Source organism: Peromyscus californicus, unplaced genomic scaffold, assembly GCF_007827085.1.
Source record: "Peromyscus californicus insignis strain IS unplaced genomic scaffold, ASM782708v3 Scaffold_7__1_contigs__length_154581171, whole genome shotgun sequence".
Lineage (NCBI taxonomy): Eukaryota > Metazoa > Chordata > Mammalia > Rodentia > Cricetidae > Peromyscus > Peromyscus californicus.
Genome location: NW_026294595.1, coordinates 132,388,761 through 132,409,138, shown reverse-complemented (window position 1 = coordinate 132,409,138; position 20,378 = coordinate 132,388,761). Strand labels below are relative to the sequence as shown.

The following is a 20,378-nucleotide window of genomic DNA, read 5'->3' as shown; positions in this document are numbered from 1 at the left end:
ATCTCTCGCCTGCAAGGGGGCTATGAACAACTGAAAGGCAAAGGCTTCAAGTCCTTAGCAGTGGGCAGATCAAGGTCCAGAGAGGAGAGCGGCGGTCTACTCGACCACGCCAGCACGATCCTGAACTGTGGAGTCACCATCCTGACCATCTAAACCCACCATGTCTCAGTGTCTAAGTGGCCCATGTTGCTGCTGCAGCCTGAGCTCAGTATAGACAGCTCTGCCTGTGACTGAGGCTCACTGGTGACCACAGGCCTCTCCAGAGCTACTCTAGCTGGTCAGCTCCAGACCAAGACCCAAGGGCACTTGGGAGATGCCACAGAGAATCGGGGAAGGAGGGACGCTCTCCCTGAGCACTCACTAAAAAGCCAGCAGCACCCTGCTCAATCTTCCCACGTTCTTCAGTGTGAAAAAGGGGAGGATGATGGTGGCACAGGGCGGGAGGCAAGCCCTGCTAAGATGACGCCCCCCAGAGCACAGCCTGGATCGCTCCAGTCGCCTCTTGTCACGTCCCTGTTCTCTGCCCAACTATGCAGTTAAGAACCACGTCCCTGTTCTCTGCCCGACGACTGTGCAGTTAAAACCACGTCCCTGTTCTCTGCCCGACGACTGTGCAGTTAAGAACCACGTCCCTGTTCTCTGCCCAACGACTATGCAGTTAAGACCCACGTCCCTGTTCTCTGCCCGACGACTATGCAGTTAAGACCCATGTCCCTGTTCTCTGCCCGACGACTATGCAGTTAAGAACCACGTCCCTGTTCTCTGCCCGACGACTATGCAGTTAAGACCCATGTCCCTGTTCTCTGCCCGACGACTATGCAGTTAAGAACCACGTCCCTGTTCTCTGCCCAACGACTATGCAGTTAAAACCATGTCCTTGTTCTCTGCCCGACGACTATGCAGTTAAGAACCACGTCCCTGTTCTCTGCCCAACGACTATGCAGTTAAAACCATGTCCCTGTTCTCTGCCCGACGACTGTGCAGTTAAGACCCACGTCCCTGTTCTCTGCCCGACGACTGTGCAGTTAAGACCCACGTCCCTGTTCTCTGCCCGACGACTGTGCAGTTAAGACCCACGTCCCTGTTCTCTGCCCGACGACTGTGCAGTTAAGACCCACGTCCCTGTTCTCTGCCCGACGACTGTGCAGTTAAGACCCACGTCCCTGCTTTCTGCTGTTTTGGCTTTAGTGTGTGGGTGTAACGTGTGAATACTCGTTTGTGTGTGAGTACATGTAGAGGCCAGAGGTTGAAGCTGGACACCTTTCTCAGTGAACCTGAACTGACTGACTCAGGGAGACCGTCTGGCCAGCAAGCTCCAGGGATCCTCCTGTCTCCACCTCCCAACGTGTGCCAGGCCTTGATCATGGGTGGTGGGCATCTGAACCCAAGTCCTCACGCTATATGAGGCAAGCACTGGGTAGCTGAGCCACCTCCCTACCCTCTGTGTGCTTTCAAAGCAGACGGTCCTGAGCCTCAGTGCTGCGTACCTATGTGTTTAGGTTGTGGAGCTGGAATGGGAGAGAAACAGAACAGATAATCGTCTGAACTTGACACAGATGACCTGGCATGGTGAAGTGGAGAAGAGCTTGCTGCTCTCAGTCCAGAACATCCAGGGATGGGGTCCAGCAAGCCCCCGAGTAGGCCCCAGAGATGCAACCCAGCAGCACCCAACTCACCCTTGATAATGTGCCTGACAATCTTGATGGAGCTGCCACGCATGTTTAGGATCTGGTGAACCCGCTGGCGAATCTAATAAGGAAGGAAAGAAGGGGATGGGGAAGCAATCACCAGGGTACAGTGTCATCCTCACCCCATCTGAAACAGGCAGGGGACTCCGGAGAGCGCTGTGCTTCTCTCTGTGCAGGTGGCCAGCCAGGAAGGCGGCAGGAGTCCTCCTACCTGGGGGACGTTGGCGTTGCAGATCTCGGCCATGATGTAGCAGATGTGCTGGAGAATGAAGAGCCCTGCATCCAGGCGCCGCAGGTAGAACTCATCCTCCATGTCATTGTCTATGATCTCCCCTCGTCGCACTATGTCCTGACAACAGACAAGCACGGGATAAACGCTGGACAGCGCTGGGACAGGCAAAGGACAGCCTCCAGCCTGGGCACACGACAAAGTCACCACACAGCAGGGAAAGCCCTTGTCCCCACCGGCCCTTCTCCCTCGGTCCTGAAGCATCTTTCTGGTATTCCTCACTCTGCATAGACCATGGAGGCCACAGAAGGCCAGTTCAAAGATCACTTTCCTTTCTGATCTCATCTACCTGCATATTCTACCCCAGAAAAGCTGAAGGGACATCATCCAAGCTAGTGTCAGCTTTTTTCTTTTTTAAAATTTAGTTCATTTTTTTGTTTGAGAAATGATCTCTCTGTATCCTGGATCTTGCTATGTAGACCAGGCTATCCTCACGCTCACAGAGTTCCATCTGTCTCTGCCCCCAAGTCCTAGGATTAAAGGTGTGATTGCCACACAAACACGAGGACCTGAGCTCAGACTTCTAGTACTCAAGGGAAGATCTAGCATGTTGTGTACACATGTAATCAGTGCTGGGAGGTGGAGGTACAGACAGGATCCCTGGAGCCCACGAGCCAGCCAGTCTAAGCTGATTGGTGAGCTCCAGGTTGAGAGAGAGACCTTGTCTCAGAAAAAAAAGGAGAGTGATTATGGGAGACATGTCGACCCCTGACCTCCCTACCCCGTACATGTATACACACATGCATTTGCACACACACACACATGTTTTACATTCCATACTTGAACATGGGTATGGGCCACAGTGACAAAGTGTAATGACCACATGAAGGGAATTAGTGGTTCTCTTCTCACAAAGCCATCATTTCTGTGTGTCAGGGGGCTTTCAACTCATCTGTCAGTTCTTTATAAAATCCTCTGGTCCACTTCCACCCCCTCCCCTCCCCTCCCCTCTCCTGTGCCTGCCCCCTTGACTTCAGGAAACAGCTGCCTCAGCCTACCCACTCTTTACTCTCCCAATTGGGCCTTCCCACATGACTTCTCTGTAAGACACACCCTCCTCCATTCTGAATCCCAAGAGCCTGGCCCTTTTCTCCCCATCCCGCCTCAGGGTCCAGAGAACAGCACTGCACATGCACCCCTTGCTTCCATTATGTCCTGGGCAAGATCCATGTTCCCATTGTTTCCCACAAGTCCATCACCCTCTCTACACCTCCTCAGTGATGCCAGGCTCTCTCCCAGACCTGCCAGACTGTCTGCACCTCTCTCCCTTCGCAGCCAATTCTTACTTAAAAAAACAAATCCCCAACAAAACAGGCTTACAGAGACACCATACACAAACCATACCATTCTCCCATGTACAGCATGCGACTCAACAGCTTTTAATGATCACTCATGTGATCATCACAGCATCACTTCTAGAATATCACCCCCCACTCTCACCATCTGTGGACAAGCAGCAAGGACTGCCGGGAGAAGTCTCTCCCCCAGCTTGGCCTCATGTTTCCCAACATGGACCTGAGTGTCTCTCAAGCCTGTACTGGTTTTAAGCAACCTGTTCCAGAAAACCTTCCCTGATGATTGAAGTTTACCACTTGTTCTTTCCCCCAAACCCCTCAAGCACCCGAGACAACATGACCTCTTCCTGGACACCTCTGCCGCGGACTCTGTCATCATCTGTGAGGCAGTGGACATCAGAGTGGACTGTGGGCTCTAGGAAGCTGGGTGGGGCCCAGAGCGAATATAATAAAAGGACTTCTCCCTGTGAGCCCGAGTCTGATGGCCCATTTCCTAATTCCCTGGCTGTTTTTATGGCCATGGTTCTTTCTGACAACAGAGGCTCTTGTCACTGACAGAGCCCTGGGGACAGTGGAATGGGAAGGCTTAGCACATGGCCGTCAATCTCCAGCAGGAGCCCTTCAGAGACCACTTAGTTGCAGATAATGCACTTCTTTATTTACCCGGGGGGCCAGCCTGCAGCAACACAAGGCTACTTTTCATCTCGCCCCTAAAGGCCTGTCTACAAGGCACAGAGGGCTGCAGGCTGTCTGGGATCACCACCACCAATCCGCAGCCTCATTTAGTAGCCAACTCCTTAGCAATCTGGTAATTGTTAATGTTGACCTGGTAGTCACAAGCACCACTGATGTCACAGTTTATAAAGAGCCTTATTTCTTATCTTCTCAATCAGATCCTAACTTCCTGTCTGGGGGAGGGAGGCGGGATGGGAACAGGCAGAAAATCAACTCCTGACTTCCACTCACAAAAGCATTCGGTGCCCGTACCATGCATTTCTGCATGGCTATAGAGTTTAAAGTCTTATTACACACATGTCCTTATGAGCGAAATTAAAGGGGAGAGGGAAGGGATTATTAATCCCACTGTACAAATCAGAAACCAAGGCACATGGAGGTGAAATTGCTCATTATTACATAATTGCCCGTTAACAGAATACAGACTCCCTAAGGATGGGACACTTGTCTGATCCACCTCTGTGTGGAAAGGATTCCAGTAGAATTCAGAACCTGGCCTTTCTAGGTATCTAGTAGCAAGATTATTACCCTAAGGCAGGGAAAAAAAGAAAGAAAAATTCAAAGTTAAGAGAGAAAAAGAAAGGGAAGGAAGGAAGCTTCTGGAGGGACTGGAATCCTGGTATTCCTCTACCCCACACCTAACTGTGCTGGGTACTGTGTGCTAAGCTGGGATCACAAAGGTGGACACATTTCTTTCTTTCTCTTTTTTCCTTTGGTTTTCTGAGACAGAAATGATGTAGCCCTGGCTGGCCTCGAACTCACAGAGTTCCACCCACCTCTGCCTCCTGAGTGATGTGATTAAAGATGTGCACCGTCACTGCCCAGCAATACTACACATTTCTGAGGCACTTACAGTGTAAGGAACTTGACACACAGGAGCAAACCATCTCTGAAGACAGCATGAATCCTGTCTAGACAAGGCCTGAGGGAGACAGATAGGCAGAGCCTCTGACTGCCTCAGTCCTATGACTGAGTCTCATGGGACATTCTAGATAAACAAAAAGGTGGATCTCTATGATTTTGATGAGGCCAGCCTGGTCTACATCATGAGGCCTCTTCTCAAAAACAAACAAAACACTACAAAACAAACAGACAGAAATAATGGTGAAGAGGCATCAGCCTTGCTGGCCTGGAGAGCAGTGGTGGAGGTCAGGCAAGGACAGACCATGGGAAGGGACAGGGGAGTAGCTTTCGATGCTGAGCTCCGGTGCTCAGCCGCTCACTTAGTTCTGATGGATTACTATGTGATAGGAACACAGAAGGCAGTATGAATAATGACCACTGCTACATCACCCACCCACTGAAGGGAGCAGCTGAGCCCCTGCAGGTGGCCTCTGGTGTCAGGCACAGTCATTCCTTACTCCCCATGGTAGAAGACACACTGGCTCAAGCAGGGCCACCTCCCCGGGCCAGGCCAGCAGCACTGGGACACAGACCTGCAACTGTGATCTCCACACAGGCACATCAGCGACCAGCAGGCACTCATTTCAGAAGAACAGATGAAGATGATAAAGAGGACAGGGCTCGGGAACGAGGCGGGGCCATCTGCTTGTGTTCCTCTCATGGCCCAGCGCCCGGCAGTGCTTCCTGCCACACTTTCCCTATAACCTGACCTTTTCACTGGACAGGACACTATGCCCAAGGGCTTCTCCACGCTGCTTTCTAGAAAGCACAGATGCAAGAGAGAGAGACACCAAGCTCTATCTGTTCTTCTTCCCCTTTCCTTAGAGCACCCCCAACATCAGTCCATTCAATGTTTAACTCCAAATATACAGCCTTTCGGACTGGAAAGTGAAATTTTCAAATGCAGATCTCAGAGAAGAGGATAGCTCACCTGTAAGAAAGGCATGCCCATCGCTGCACTGACCATGCGGAGCTGAGACTGAGGTTGACTTCTGAAGGCCAGGTGGCCACCCTAGCAATTTCAGAAGTGCCACAGAAAGTGGTGTGCAGTGAGGCTGACTTGTTGGGATGGTACCCTATCTAGCCCTTTATAATACTGGGATATGGGCTTGGGGACATAGAACACACTCATGTCCTCACTGCTTAGGGGAAGCAAAAGAAGCAGGAGTTTATATGTCATTCCACAAAGGAAGTGAAAGTGACTGCCGTCAGCTGCAGCAGGAAGTGTTCTCTAAGCAAAGCCTTCCTTGCTGGGCATATGCAGCAGGTGGCACCTTCAAATTCCAGATGGAAAAGCTGAGACATGTCATGTGACTATTGCAGACCTCCAGTGGGAGACAGTGCGGCATGCTTCCCTGGTGCAAGGCCTTTCTTTCTTTTAGTCTTTTCTCGTTGAGCTAAAGTGGCACAATTTCCTGAATGCCAGGCACTGTCCTGAGTAAGTCACGTTTCTTCTTCTGAACCCTAAGAGGTAAGAACTATGACTATGTCCACGTTCCATACTAGAACCTCTGGTCTCCCTATGCCACAAAGCTCAGCTGCATGAGTGGTGGAGGCAGAGCAGAGGCTCACAAGCTGCCTCCAAGCCTGTGTTTCCTTTCATAATGCAAAAGAACAGAAAGTCTTAGCATGGACCGGCTCCAGCATCAATCGGTGAGCACCAGACCACCGTGTTTAAGTTATGTGGGAATTAACGTAAATCAGGAGCATTAAACATAGGGCGTCTTGGCCTGTCTTTCTCTCCCAGTAAAGAAACTTAAAAATGAGAGGAGGGCAAGGATGTAGTCCATCTGGAGAGTGTGTGCCTCCCACCTCATGCTCGTGAAGCCCTGGCTTTGATCCTCAGCAACCCCACTGTGGTAGCATACACCTGTAATCCCAGAACTTGGGAGGTGCAGGCAGGGAGACCAGAAACCGAGGGACATCTTTGGCTACACAGCAGATTTTAATGCAAGCCTGGCATATACGAGACCCTGTGAAAGCGAGGTGGGTTGGGGCTGGGGAAAATATAGCTAGACTAGAAAATTCCATATGCAATTTGAGAGACAGAGTGAGAAGACACTCTGATAGGTTTTGTTTTGTTGATTCTGTACAAGGGGGCTGGGATAAAATCTTAGATGGTAATTGAGTGAATGGTGCATTGTAAGTGGAACAGATTGCAGTTCCCAGCAGCATAAGCCTGTCGGAGGGTTGCTAAAATAAACAGATTCATCGCCAAAGATACCACGGAGGTGGAATGTGGAGCGTCAAGGTGCTATTACCGCAGGCTGGTGTGTTCTCTCCTTCAGCTGCAGCTCCGCTTTAAATGTTAATCTGTCTTTGGAAACACAACTGAACCACCAGCTTCCCACATGCCTGTCTCTGGTCACAAGCCCTCCAAGTGCTCTGAGGATGCCATTTCGAATCTGCCCTTGACAGGCAGTGAGTTGTCCCTGGCTAATGGAAGGAGACAGTCATAAAGAGGCTGCTGTGAAGCCAGCACAGATCCCTCTGAACCTCAACATGCAGCCCTGACCAGCAGTGCCTGCTCTGTAGGCACAGGCAAGGACACCCCAGCATCCAGTGACGCCAGCTTCTTCAACAAGTCCAAGGCCAGCTGGAAGATGGAAGTGGTAAATGGAGACAAGGGAGGTGTGAACACCCCCAAACAAGCCCTTCCTCCAAAAGCTTCTAAAACGGCACGCAGCTCGAGAAGGATCCTAGAAGCTGTGTCTTCTCAGCTGGGGAAAGCTGAGGCTGGGAAATAGTGGGGGGGGCGGGGGAGAGTTCATAGCCAACGGACGGACGGCAGCTCCAGAAGAACCCAAGGCTCTCAGGCCAGGGCCCTGCTCATGAGGAAGAGGCTGACTACACACACAGCACACTTGCTTGTGCCAGGGTCGCACAAGCAGCCTCACTCACCCTACAACACAGAGCACTTCCCACTCTGTGGCAGAGCTGGTGCTTAACCTGGGTTATACTAGGCTCCCCAGTACCATGGTGCCTTCTTTTCCCTAAAAACAAACAAACAAACAAACAAACAAACAAAACCTCAAGCATCCCACTGCTCCTTTGACAACGGAGAACCAACCAACCAGTACTGAGAAGCGGAGTGTGCACCACAGCAGGTGTTATCAGAAAATGATGATTCTACTGGAGGAGAAAGCACGATCTAGTGAAGACTCCATTGGTTTAGAGAAAGACGGACCAGCATGCAGGTCAGAACCACTTGTGACAATAGTTCTGACAAACAGCCTCCTCTTAAGCCAAGGGCTATTCGTGCTTAGGTCCCACAGCACAAGATGAGTGCTCTTACACGCATGCTCTCTCTCACCAATGAGTGTACTGTAGCAGTGAGCTCAAGGGAGGCACTGTGATCCCTGGGTGGAAAGCAAGTCTCCAATCTCCACTGAGGCTGCTGTGCAGGTGTGCTTAGGCACCAAGAAGCTCCAGGCATTCCCAGGGATGGGTTTTTCTAAGAACTGCGAGAGAATCCTACTGTAGCTGCTTGGTATGTGACAGGCCCTCTACACCCATCCGATGACTGTCTGCACACCCAAGCACTGAAGGCTACCGAGGGGCTAGTCAGCTGCGGCAGAGGAGGGTGCAGAAGACACGGTGCAGACACCGAAGTGTTCTTAGGCAGACAAGGCATAATGGGCAAATGTCTGGCAGGGGTTTGTTTTAGCCTTGGATTTGAGATTCTCCTGCCTTAGGCTCCTAAGTGCTGGGATTCTGGTGCACACCACCATGCCTGGTTCTTGCGGATTTGAGGAAGCACAAGTTCAGGGAGGTACAAGTGTTTTCTTCATATAGTGATGGGTGAGGGATATGGCAGGGTCTGGTATAGATTCACCTACAAGAAGATGGTATCACAACACTGGTTCATCGGTGTGTGTGTGTGTGTGTGTGTGTGTGATTGGGGGGATGGTCTAAGTGAAAATCCACTTAGACGTTCTCTGGGTAAGGGTGAGAGAGAACCACAGGGCACACTCCTAGAGCTAGGGAGACTAGTCAGGTGGGTGCTGTGTAAACTCAAAAGGAAGTGATGACCATCACCTGCGATGAAGCTCTTGGCAGTGAGAAGGGGGTTGAGGGATGCTACTACAGGGAGAGCTTGCCTGATGGATGTGTGGCGAGAGTAAGCAGATGGCTTCCAGGGTTTAATTTGTGACACTGGTGAATGGCCCTAGAGTGTTCGCACTCTAGGTACGACTTAATGAGTCAGAAGAGCCTATGGGTGACACTCAGGTGTAGCTGGCTGTGAGCCTGCAGAGGGGTGAGAGGCACAGCCCTGATCCTAGCAAACCCTACAAGGCCTGGGAGGTGGCAGGGAGGTGAGGGATTAGCTTCACTGAGTGAAGATCCAGGGTCAGAAAGGCAAAACAGTGCTCAAGGCCACACTGTAAGGCAAGTGGCAGAGTGGCAGAACTCAGATCCAGTGACTAGAAGGGAGTGGCAGAGAAACAGGGGACATGCCTGAAACTGTGGGCATCCAACAGAGGAGGAGGGTGAGGAAAGATACCACGAAGCCCTCCCCTCTCCCAGCAAGCAGCAGCTACTTGCTAGCTTCTACTGGCAAATTTACTGGCTGAGAGGCACTGGTTTAAAGAGCTGAGAGGACTCTCGGCAGGATGTGCTCTCGTTTTTAAACCTTGCTTTTCGAAGCTTCCAGCATAGTTAGTAGAGCAGCGGCAGCCAGGCTCTCACTGTCCGCACCTGCACTTGCAGCTCGGGGTCACGCACCCCACCCCACCCCGTCACCCACATCTTCAAGTGAGTTCTGGATGCCGAGGAAACAGTTGGTCTGCTTAAGATATCAAGTCCTGTGGATACTGTTTCATTAGAGAGTCCATCTTTTTCTTTGCAGGATAAAGCCTGGAATGATTTAACTGTGGCAAAATTAGCATGCAATTTGTAAGTCATTATGGTGCAAAGTATGTGGTGAGAACACTTTATTGAATAAACCTGCTGAGTATAATTTTCCCAGGAACTAAGAGAGAAAAGCCTCTCTCTAAGACTCTCCTCCCTCTTTCCGAAATCCCTGCCAGCACCTATCTAATTACGTCTTGCTCTGACGGCGGCTTCTGCACATTGAACCCACAGGGATCTTGGTCTTTTCTGGGCTTCAGCCTGTTTGGGGAGCCCAGTGAAATCTGCTGAGACAAGCGCCCTGGATATTTACTGATCACGAGGGCTGCTGCTTGCTGGGAGAGTTGGAAGCATTACATGGCCTTTAAAAGTTCAGATCTTGTTAACCAGGAGCCCCTGGGGTATGTCCAACTTCACTCTGGATCTCAAGGACACTGACTACAGCCTGAACACACTGGGCACCAGCCTAAGCCACGGATGGTGCTCTCTCCTAGTTATACACCGTTGTAGTAATATAATGTGAACTGAAAATGCATAAAGTGACCGAGTGCTGGAAGAGGCCAGTACATGCTTCCAAGCACACGTGTATTTCCTTAGTGCATACAGCTGAAGGGCTGGGATGTTGCTCCACAGGAGAGCATTTGCCAGCATGTGCAAGGCCCTGGCTTCCATTTCTAGCACTGTGAGCAACAAATCAATACAAATGCTACCACCAACCAAACCTGATGATACTGCTGCACTTACATCAGAACCTACTGTGTAGACTTCAGTATTTTCAATGATGGGGTGAATTCTTTAAAAATTTATTTTGTATCTGTCTATCTATCTATCTATCTATCTATCTATCTATCTATCTATCTATCTATCTATCTACCTACCTACCTACCTATCTATCTACCTATCTATCCTTATCTGTCCTGCAACTCACTCTATAGACCAGGCTGGCCTTAAACTCAGAGATCCGCCTGCCTCTGCTTCCAAAGTGCTGGGACTAAAGGCGTGCGCCACCAGGCCTGGCTGGATGTTTTTTTTTTTAAACTAAACATCAGGGGCAAAAATGAAAGCCACGGAACAATGTAGAGGTAGGAGATCCCGCCATCCTCCTTAACACCCAAGGGCAGACAGCGAACTCCCTTAAGGGGCAGTGGTCCTTTATTCAGGCCCAGTATCAGGGTGCAAATCTTAAGACCAGATCACAGGCAGAGAGGAAGCACACAAGCACACTACCTACAAGCTATGGGGGAGGGTGGTGCTCTATGCCAGGGACTGAACGCTCTCCGAGGAGGGTGCATATAATGAGATCTGACCTTGCAGGAGGCACTAGCTCTAAGACCCAAGATTGGAGGGCAGGGCTGGAGGTGGGGAAGGCAGAGAAAGGGGATTAGTGTCTTACCAAACTCTGCAAGTTAAGAGGGACCTCCTCAAGAAAAGGAAACAAAAGGCTGTCTGTCTGTCTGTCTGTCCCTCAGGTGCTGGGCCGAGGCTATGACTTCCCTATTTGGCACTACTTTTACTAGCTACTTACCCAATTTCTTCACCAAGAGAGAAAAATCGGCTGGGGCAGTGACGTTGTGTCCAAAGTCAAGGAGCCAGGGAAAGGCCTGGCACTGAGCCCAGCTCCCTGGCTCTCACCCTCCTTTCCCAGGGTCTGCTAGCAGACTGGAAATACCCCATCCCTACTTGGTGTGCATGTGGAAGTATTATAGAGTTGCAAAGTGGCTCCAGCTGCCCGCCCTGGGTCCCTAGCCCTCCCCAGCAGCACACCACTCTTGGGTCTTTAACTGGCATTTGGGCCTCTTGCCCTTGGCCAGTGCCTGGTCCAGCACCTGGCCCAAAACGAGAGTCTAATCAATATTTGCCAATGACTGGATTCTCTCCATTGAATCTTGGTCAAGTGCAAACCATACACAAGCACACTGCACTCGGAGAGATGGAGGTTTACAGGGAAAGGTGGCTAAGAGACACTGAATAGCCAACATCTGATTCTGTCATCTAGAGTGGGTATCTTTGCAGGCTTGGTGAAGTATGAGAGACATTCATTCCTTACTACTCTGAGGGTCACTGTCATCCAAATGCTTTAGAAATAGTGTTCACATCAGCAGTGTCTGCAGAGTTCCCACTTGGTGGTAGGACATCTGTAACATCTGTAGGGAGGCCAACTGTTTACGGCCTAAGAGAGAGGACAGCAGGAGGAAGGGGTGAGGAGGAGGTTGTGCTGCTCTGTGACATGACACCCATGAGGCGGCTTCATCTGCCAAGACAGAGCCCAAGTGCTGGCAGCAAACACCACTCACGAGTGTGCCCCGCCCGCCCGCCCGCCTTGGCTCTTGCAGCAGCACGAGGCTGCTGAGCACTAATGGCCTTGGAATGTTTGCCAGTGCCCAGCAAAACGGCCTTGGCACCAAGGAGACAGATGTTTGTCAGTGAATGGCAGGGCCTGAGTTTGTGGCACACAGCAGCCTGCTGGAGGCTGAGAGAGCGGCTGCAGCCGTCACTCTCCATCAGTGCTAATCAATTTCACACCCTCTTCAATGCAGATAATAGATAATCTTGGGAAGCACGCCAAGGACCCTAACACAACATGCAAGCTGCTCCCAATGCCCGACTGCCTCCTGGTTTTCCTTGGAGTCTACACCCCACCTTACACAAAGCACCTGGTTGTGCCAGCATGCCATTCTGCTGAGGTGGCTCCTCTGGGACAGCAGACAGGAAGGGTGTTCAGGGAAAGGACTGCTGGTTTGCTGAGGTGACACAGAAACCCAGCAGAAGATGGGCCACACGGCAGTGGCTTCCCCTCAGTGACTCAGATACTTCACATGCTAACACTCGGTTTTCAGTCACTGAGAGGAGCAGCCACTCCCGTTTACAGATGTGGAGACAAAACCATAGAGAGGGTAAGTTAGCTGCCCAGGGGCTCAGAGCCAGAAACACCAGCGCTGGTATGGAACCTAGGCCTCTCTGATCCCACATGTATTTCTGTCACTTTCTACTAGGCCTGGCTGGCCTCTCCTCTCTTCTCCCTTCCCCAGGGGACAACTCCTTACTCTTAGGTAGTTTTTTGTTTTTGTTTTTGCTTTGTTTTGTTTTGTTTGAGACAGGGTCTCCTGTAGCTCAGGCTAGCCTCAAACTCCTTATGTAGCTGAGGATAACTCTGAACTTCTTGTCCTTTTGCATCCACTACACAAGTGCTGGGAATAAATGAAAGTGTCATCATACTCAGTCTATGTGGTACTGAGGACTGACCCCAGCGCTGGGGTTTGTGCATGCAAGCACCCCACCAACTGCGCTGCATCCCCAGGTCTTCTCCTTAGGCTTTTAATCCATCCCACTGTCAAAAGATGGCAGTTACCAAAGGATGGCCCACTGAACTAGAGTGAAACGTTAAGCTAGAAGGGACCTAGGAGCCGCACGAGGAACAGTGATAAGCCATGACTGGCGGCAACTTCAAAGTCATGAATCTGCCTCCCAGGCTTTCTTCTGCCACTTAAAATCTGCTCCAGCAGGTTCTCTCAGGGGCTGCGGCAGGGCTAGAGCTCCACTGGTGTCATGGCTATTCTCACACAGAGCTAGAGAACCTTCATTGTGTCTAGTTGTCATCCACACAAAGAAAGGCTCCCACTGTGAGAGTACTCTATCAGTCACTCAGTGTTCCTCATGTACCAGACGGAATGAAGGAGCGGGGCGAGGAGTATGCCTAGGTGTCTAAGCCCAGCTCAGCATTTAGAGTCTCTGCCTTTTATCTTGCAGCTGGATCTCTGTGTGAAAGAAGAAAGTCCCTATCAATCAATTCAATCAATCAGGAAACATCTGAGCACTTACTAGGCTTAGAGATCATAGGGAAATCACAGAGTGAGAAAGTTACAATCTACTGGTCTGCCTAGGTGGAGGTGTGTTTTGTGGGAGTGTGGGAGTGCTGGGCAGGAAGTGGCAAAGAAACAGGTCTCAGGGTCTCACATTCGCCCCAGCTCCAGTCCAGCTGTGCAGAGCAGATGAACAGAGCTCTGTCTACTGCTGGGGTGGGTGCGAAACACTCGGGCTAGAGGCTCCCAAGCCTCAGGTGTCTCTTCAAGTGAGAACTGGGAGATCCAGAAAGTCCAGATCACAGGAACTCAGGGCTCCTGTAGCCTGCAAAAAGCAGGAAAGGGATCACTCTGTACTGTGGCTGCACACTGGGAGTGTCTGTAGGTCAGAGCACAAACTGGACAACTGGCAAGTGTGAAAACCTTCCTTGATTAAGATGTGTGCTGAGTAAGCCACAGGGATGGAGACGGAATGCCATGGAGGCAGGGGAGAGGCATGGGGGGCCACCTAACAGAAGACTAGGTGTGGCCCCTCAAGAATGAAACCCAGCCAGGCCCATGGCCCGCAAGCTGCAGGACCAGAAGACAGGGCTAGCCATGGCAGCCTAGGGCTTGGCCTGGTCACAGAGACAGAGCCTTTATTCCCTGGGCCTCCTTTCTGCATATGGGAAGCTGGATCTACTGACTTCTCGGCTTTCTCCTGCTCTCCTACCCTGGCATCCCTTTCCTTAGAATCCAACCCCCAATTCCTCAGGACAATGGCAGCCAACAACTGACCAAGACAACTTGGTCACCATGGTACCAAATCCTGGCACTGTACTTGGGCACTTTTGAGAGCTGTGCTTGTCTAGGGTCTTGTCCCAAACTCCTAGGGTGACCTGAGTTAGTCCTACATCCTTCCTCCTAAAAGCTCACCACTGAAGTTCTCATGCTGTGACTGTTACTCTTCACCAGCAGCTGGATTTAGGCCGCTGTGGAAATGCCCCCTGGGTATGACTATGAGGGGTGCTTCCAGAAGGAAGACCTACCCAGCATCATCCCATGGGCTGGGGTCCCAGATGAAGAGAGAAGAGAGCAAGCTAAGCACCAGCATTCACCTCTTCCTGCTTTGTGACTGCAGATGCAAAGTGACCGGCTGCCTCATGCTTCTGTTGCCCTGCCTACAGACAGACAGACAAACTGTAGAGCCTCAAACTGTGAGTCAAAATCAACTCCTCTTCCCTTGTCAGGTATTTGATCAAAGCATCAATAAGAGTAACTAAAACATACACACACACAGAGCCTTTGGCTCTGCCCTTGTGGCATGGTAGGTGGCCCTTGGCTGGAGATGCACCTTTGCTCTACCTGTCCTGTGTCGAAAGAGGAGGCACCTAGGGGACCAAATGGAGTGTGTCAGGAATTCGCAAGAAGTGGGCGGGATACATACATGTTTCTCTCCTTCTATCTTCTTGTCGGCCACCTGCATTGCACCCAGATACTTAAAATGCAGCTCCATTAGCCTGTCAACCTGAAAGAGAGTGCCAGCAGGGGTGAGACAGGAAGAAGACACTCCCCACTTCACTGTCGCTGCTTGCAAAGGGAGACCCACACTTCTACCTCTGACATGGGGGATGAACAGCAGGGACACATCCAAAACAGAATGGGGTGCCTGTAAGAATAGCATATACCAGCATCCATCCAGCATGCACCAGCTTGAACACATGCCCACTGCACAAAGGAAGAGTGCCAGCCCTCTAGGACTCCTGAGAATTCAAGTTGTTAACAACAAATAAATGAATAAATAAACATTCGAGGTCCTTCTTGCAAAGAGAAGGCACTTGAAGTTATATACTTGATATTCACTTAGAACTTAGGTTTCTTTTTTCCAACCGAAACCTTTCATGTTCAGATTCTGCCCCAGAGCTGATCTAAAAAAAAAAAAAAAAAAAAGCCAGAGTAAAATCTTTTTAGTTGCTTTTGAGTCAGAAGAGAGTGCCAGAAAACCTCCTTCAGCAACTTGAAAAAAAGACTGACTTCTGTTCAGAAATAACTTGAGTCAGTTTTCAACTTAGCAAAGCCATCTTGGAACATGGCCTGGGGACACCAAATGGGTTTGGAAAGGTTCACTTTCCCCAAGACCTTCAAAGGGCAGAGAGTGCCGCCTTGATGCCGGCCAGACTTCTGACCTACCCGCCAGGCTGGCACCACCACGGCTCTTGGCAAGCGGTACTTTTCTGTACTGGAGCCGATACTGTGTTGCTCTAACAGAGCCACAGACATTCCAGGCAGATGGCACCCAAGCCCCAACCCTTGGCAGCTAATGGTGACTTGGTGACTTTATGCACTTCCCTCCGCATGTTTCTATGTCCATGATTTCCTTAAACCATGAAAAAGTGTATCAGGTAACAGGGAAGTGGTGTCAGTCCTCCTACAAAGTTGTGGAAACTGGAGCACAGACCGTGACTGCTGAGATGCTCTGTGCTGTGGTACATTGCTACTGGGCAGCACAGACAGCTGAAGGTGGGCTCAAAGAGGCAGAGCAAGATGCCTCTGAAGGCTGTGCCCCAGCCCTAACTACCTTGGGTACAAGCAGGAATGTAATGATCATGTGTTAAAAAGGGGACTCTGAGTCTTCCTTCTACTCCTCTAGAACTGCCTATTATACACAGTGTGGACAGATACACAGGCTTCTGTACTCAGCAGCCTGGGTTCAAGCCCCAGATCTGGTAGCATTAGTGATCTTGGGCAATTCCCATGATGCCTGCAAACCCAACCTTCAGGTTCCTACTGAAAACTGGGTGGCTCGGACCCTAGGATATGACTTTCCGCATAGCACAGTGAAGGCAGCTCCTCGTTCCCCACTCCACAGCAGTCACTCCACAAATGGTAGCTACTGTTACTGTTCACTTCTTTTGGTTTGAGATGTGAGATGACAACCTGAAACGCTGTCCAATCTCATGGAGTGATCACCCCCCTGGGGCTGCTCAGCACTTCCTTATCAAGACCTTTCTCTCTTCACCACCCCTAGAGAGCTCATCTAATCCCCCCACCCACACCCCGCCACTGAGTCTCCCAGAGGAGCACTAAGGTCTCCAATTTAAAGCTGGGGGAAAGAGAGGCTCAGAGTGGCACACACCATTTCTTTCTTGCACACGTGTGTGCATGTGGAGGTCTGAGGTTGAGGCAGGTGTCTTGCTGGCTTGCTCTCCACTTTGCTTACTGGAGCAAAGCCTCTGGACCCCAGTTAACCTAGTTACGACTCGGCCAGCTTGCCCTGGGGACCCCTTGCCTTTGCCCTTCTGAGTGCTGGGATCACAGGTGGCTGCCACACCTGTCCAGCTTTACATGGGCTCTGGGTATCTAAACTCTGGTCTCTGTGCTTGCATGCCAAGTGCTTTTATCCCCTGAGCCATGTCTGCAGCCCACATATACTTGAAAGTAGCAAAAATAGCTTTAGCTATAGGCCTCTGACTACAAAGTGTGTTCTCAATCACCTGGCTGTGCTGTGCCCCCCACCACACCCTAACTGAAACTCTCTTACAATCTCCTCTCACCAGGTCTGAAAACCCCCAAGTGTCCACCGCTGCCACCCCAGGAGGTCCTGCATTCCCAGGGGAAGGTTCATCTGCACACAAGAACGATGCTGGCGAAGGTACTTTAATTTAGGGTGAAACGCTGGCGGCAGCACCCCTCAGCAGGGAGCTGTCGTCTCCCCATCACTCTGGTCCTGCCCCTATCCTCAGGGTCACAGGTACCCACCTTCTCGCTGTCGTTCTCGGTAAATTTATTCAGAAGCCGGGTTCGCTGCTGCCCTCTCAGGTTTCGTAGGAGGGAAGCCAGGATCGAACAGACATGCTCTGGGGTGGGAAGGAGAGAAGAGAACATGCTGAGATCACAGCAGTAATTATTACCTCTTCAGGCCAGTCTGGTCTGTCAGAGGAGGAGAAAGGAGGCGTCACTGACTGAGACTATTGATTAATAAGACAAGAACCTCACTGGTGTCATCAGAAAACTAAACTGATCTGGGCACGCCACACAAATATACAGTCAGAAGGGATGACATCCTCAAGGACAGAGTGAGCAAGGAGACCAAAGGGAGGTGAGAATTTCTATCTTGCCTGGAATTAATTGACTTGTATTGTCCACAACAGAACCTCAGACTAATCCCCCACTTACAGAAATGCCCCGTGAACAGAATACGAACACCAGCCAGGACATGAGTGAATGATGAATAAGAAATGTTCTGTCACTTCTCAAATTGCCTTGTAACTTTCCTTGGCAACTGCCCTGGAATGAAATACCAAGTGTGATAGTGCCCAAACTCTGCTGAGCTAAGCTCACTTGATGTTGAAGGGGCTGGAAGGTAGGCACGCACACTGTGCCAGCCTCCTTAGCTCTCAGCCCAGTGGCTTCCCTCAGAAACCGCTGTCCCACCCGTGCAGAGGATGAACGCAGGGTATGATACAGGCTTCAGTTCTGAAGACAGTTTTTCCTTTAACATTACAAAGGATGGCTGTGCAAGCATAAGGACCTGAGTTCACATCCCCAGAATCCACATAAAAGCCAGGCATGGTAGTGCAAGTCTGTAACCCCGGAGCTTCCACAGTGACGTAGGAGGAAGGAACAAGAGAATCCCGAGGCTCCCGGGAGGGCCGCCTGGCAGATACACAGCAAACAAGAGACCCTGTCTCAAACAAAGTAGAATGTGAGGACTGACACCCAAGGCTGTCTTCCAGTTCTACATGCACGCGCGCGCGCGCACACACACACACACACACACACACACACACACACACACACACAGATTTTAAAATCCTTCAATAATGACCTTGAATAGGAGGTCACAGATACCTACTCATAAGGAAATGACAAAGTTTATTTTGAAATAAATTGCTGCTGCTAGGGAGATGGCTCAGAGATTAAGAGTGCTCACTGCTCTTTCAGAAGACCAGGGTTCGGTTCCCAGTCAAATTGGGTGGCTAACAATCAACTGTCTGTAACTCCAGCTCCATGGAATCCAGCACCTTCTTGTGGCCTCACCAGGCATCCACACAAACTTGGCATATACTCATGTAGACATGTACATATACACACTAAAAAGGGGGGGCAGTTTGGAGGGATGAGTCAGTGGTTAAGGGCACTGGCTGCTCTTCCAGAGGACCTGGGTTCGATGCTCAGCACCAACATGGTAGCTCACAAATGTCTGTAATTCCAGTTTAGGATATCTGACATCCTTTTCTGGCTTCTGCAGGCACCAGGTACATACATGGCACACAGATATACATGGAGGCAAAACACCCATACAAATAAGATAAAATAATTTAAAAAAATGAAAAAATAGCTCAGCATAGATGATAGATGTCTGGCAACTGAAGAGTACCTTCACATGTAGGTGCTACCCAGAGTTCTGAGTTCTGTGACTGTGAACTTCAAAGAGCCACAGGGAAGCATCCCACATCTGACTGTGACATCCTGTGCTTGGGTGTGTCCTTCTCGACTTACCCCTCTTCATGTCCCCAACCTAAAGCCAGACTCCTTTGTTCTCAGATATCTGCAGGGCTGTGTTCATCCTGTCTTAGGTCTCATGTCTTTACACGCTGAGTCTCACAAACTTGAACCTGTAGCCAGACCTGTCCTTTGAATGTCCACTGTCTACGGCTTCTCCCACACACTTATCCAACAGGTCTGTTCAGCTTAACAGCAAGAGCTTACCCTCCCTCTCCAGCCTGCTCCATTTACTTCAAGGTAACCAGGTGCTCAAGCCCCACAGCAGATCCTTCATGAAGACACCATGCAAGTTCTCCCTTCTGATGTGACTCCAGCTCTTCACCATCATCACTGTCTCCCGACTCTAATTTGAAACACCATCATCCCCGCCCACAACATGCCACAGCCTGCGGGCGAGAAGGCTCCTTGCTTCCATCCTTGCCCCTGGGCATAGTCTTCACAGAGCACAAGGACGTTCCTTCAGCAATGGCTCCTGACCTTCGCCTGACTGCTGACTCTGATGCCCGGTGCTCCTGCCTCAAGGCCTCTGCCAGAAATGCTCCCTACCAGTCACCCTGGTGCTTACTCTCTCTTTAGATTTAGGGGGCCCCAGCCTTCACCAGTAGACTCCCTTGTCCACTCTTTGAAAATGCAAAGCTCCAACACTGGCAGTTATAGAGTCTCATTAAGCCTTCCTTCTCTCTACATCAAGTGCTGCATGTTTACTGATTTTGGTCACCATCTCCCTTCAGTTAGAATGTACGTTGCCTGAAGACAAGGACTTCAATCTGCTTTGGCCACTGCTTACCCCTCATCCCCACCTCCATTCCAGTCTGGCATCTACAGCAGGTGTTTTGGGAAACCCTGGTGGATGAACGGGAAGGAAGCAGGCTCTCTGTATGAACAGCCAGAGCTGGAGATGGGCCTCAGACCATTACTGACTTCTGGATGCCTTTTTAATACCTTTATACCTCTGGGTAAAGCATCCAGCCCAGGTTCAGAGGAATGCTGCCTTGCATGCTGACCAGAAGAACCAGAAGGCTCTGCTCTGGAGAGAGCAGCAGCATAAGCAGGGACAGCTTTGAAGGTACAGTCAGGAAAAGCAAGGCCTCTGGGTGAGCCAAGAAGAAACGACCAGAAGGTGGAGAATGGGACCCCCAGGATTCTGCTATTCAAGGCTGAAGGAGCAGCTAGGGCTCGGATCCCTTCAGCTGGTGAACAGGTGTGAGACAAGCCATAAGGAATGCAGCGAATCTCACATACTCAGCTCTGAAACTTTGAAATTCCTTAGCACAGCAGCTGGGAACAACCTCTGTGTATACATTTAAGGCATCTGACAACCACAGAAGGA

At 50.5% G+C, this 20,378-nt stretch overlaps 1 protein-coding gene across 4 annotated transcripts in view; it reads right to left on the bottom strand.

Moving 5' to 3' along the window:
* Ctnnbl1 (catenin beta like 1) overlaps nucleotides 1-20,378 on the bottom strand; it is a 178,160-nt gene that overhangs the window by 10,992 nt on the left and 146,790 nt on the right. For 2 of the 4 annotated variants that reach the window (XM_052726474.1, XM_052726477.1), the window contains exons 12-15: nucleotides 17,300-17,397; nucleotides 14,988-15,068; nucleotides 1,900-2,037; nucleotides 1,677-1,749 (exon numbers count right to left, since the gene is read on the bottom strand). In XM_052726474.1, the coding sequence (XP_052582434.1) occupies nucleotides 1,677-1,749; nucleotides 1,900-2,037; nucleotides 14,988-15,068; nucleotides 17,300-17,397 (390 nt within the window). Of the gene's footprint in view, nucleotides 1-1,676; nucleotides 1,750-1,810; nucleotides 2,038-14,987; nucleotides 15,069-17,299; nucleotides 17,398-20,378 lie in introns of all 4 variants that reach the window. The other 2 variants (XM_052726475.1, XM_052726476.1) reach the window with 2 other exon arrangements.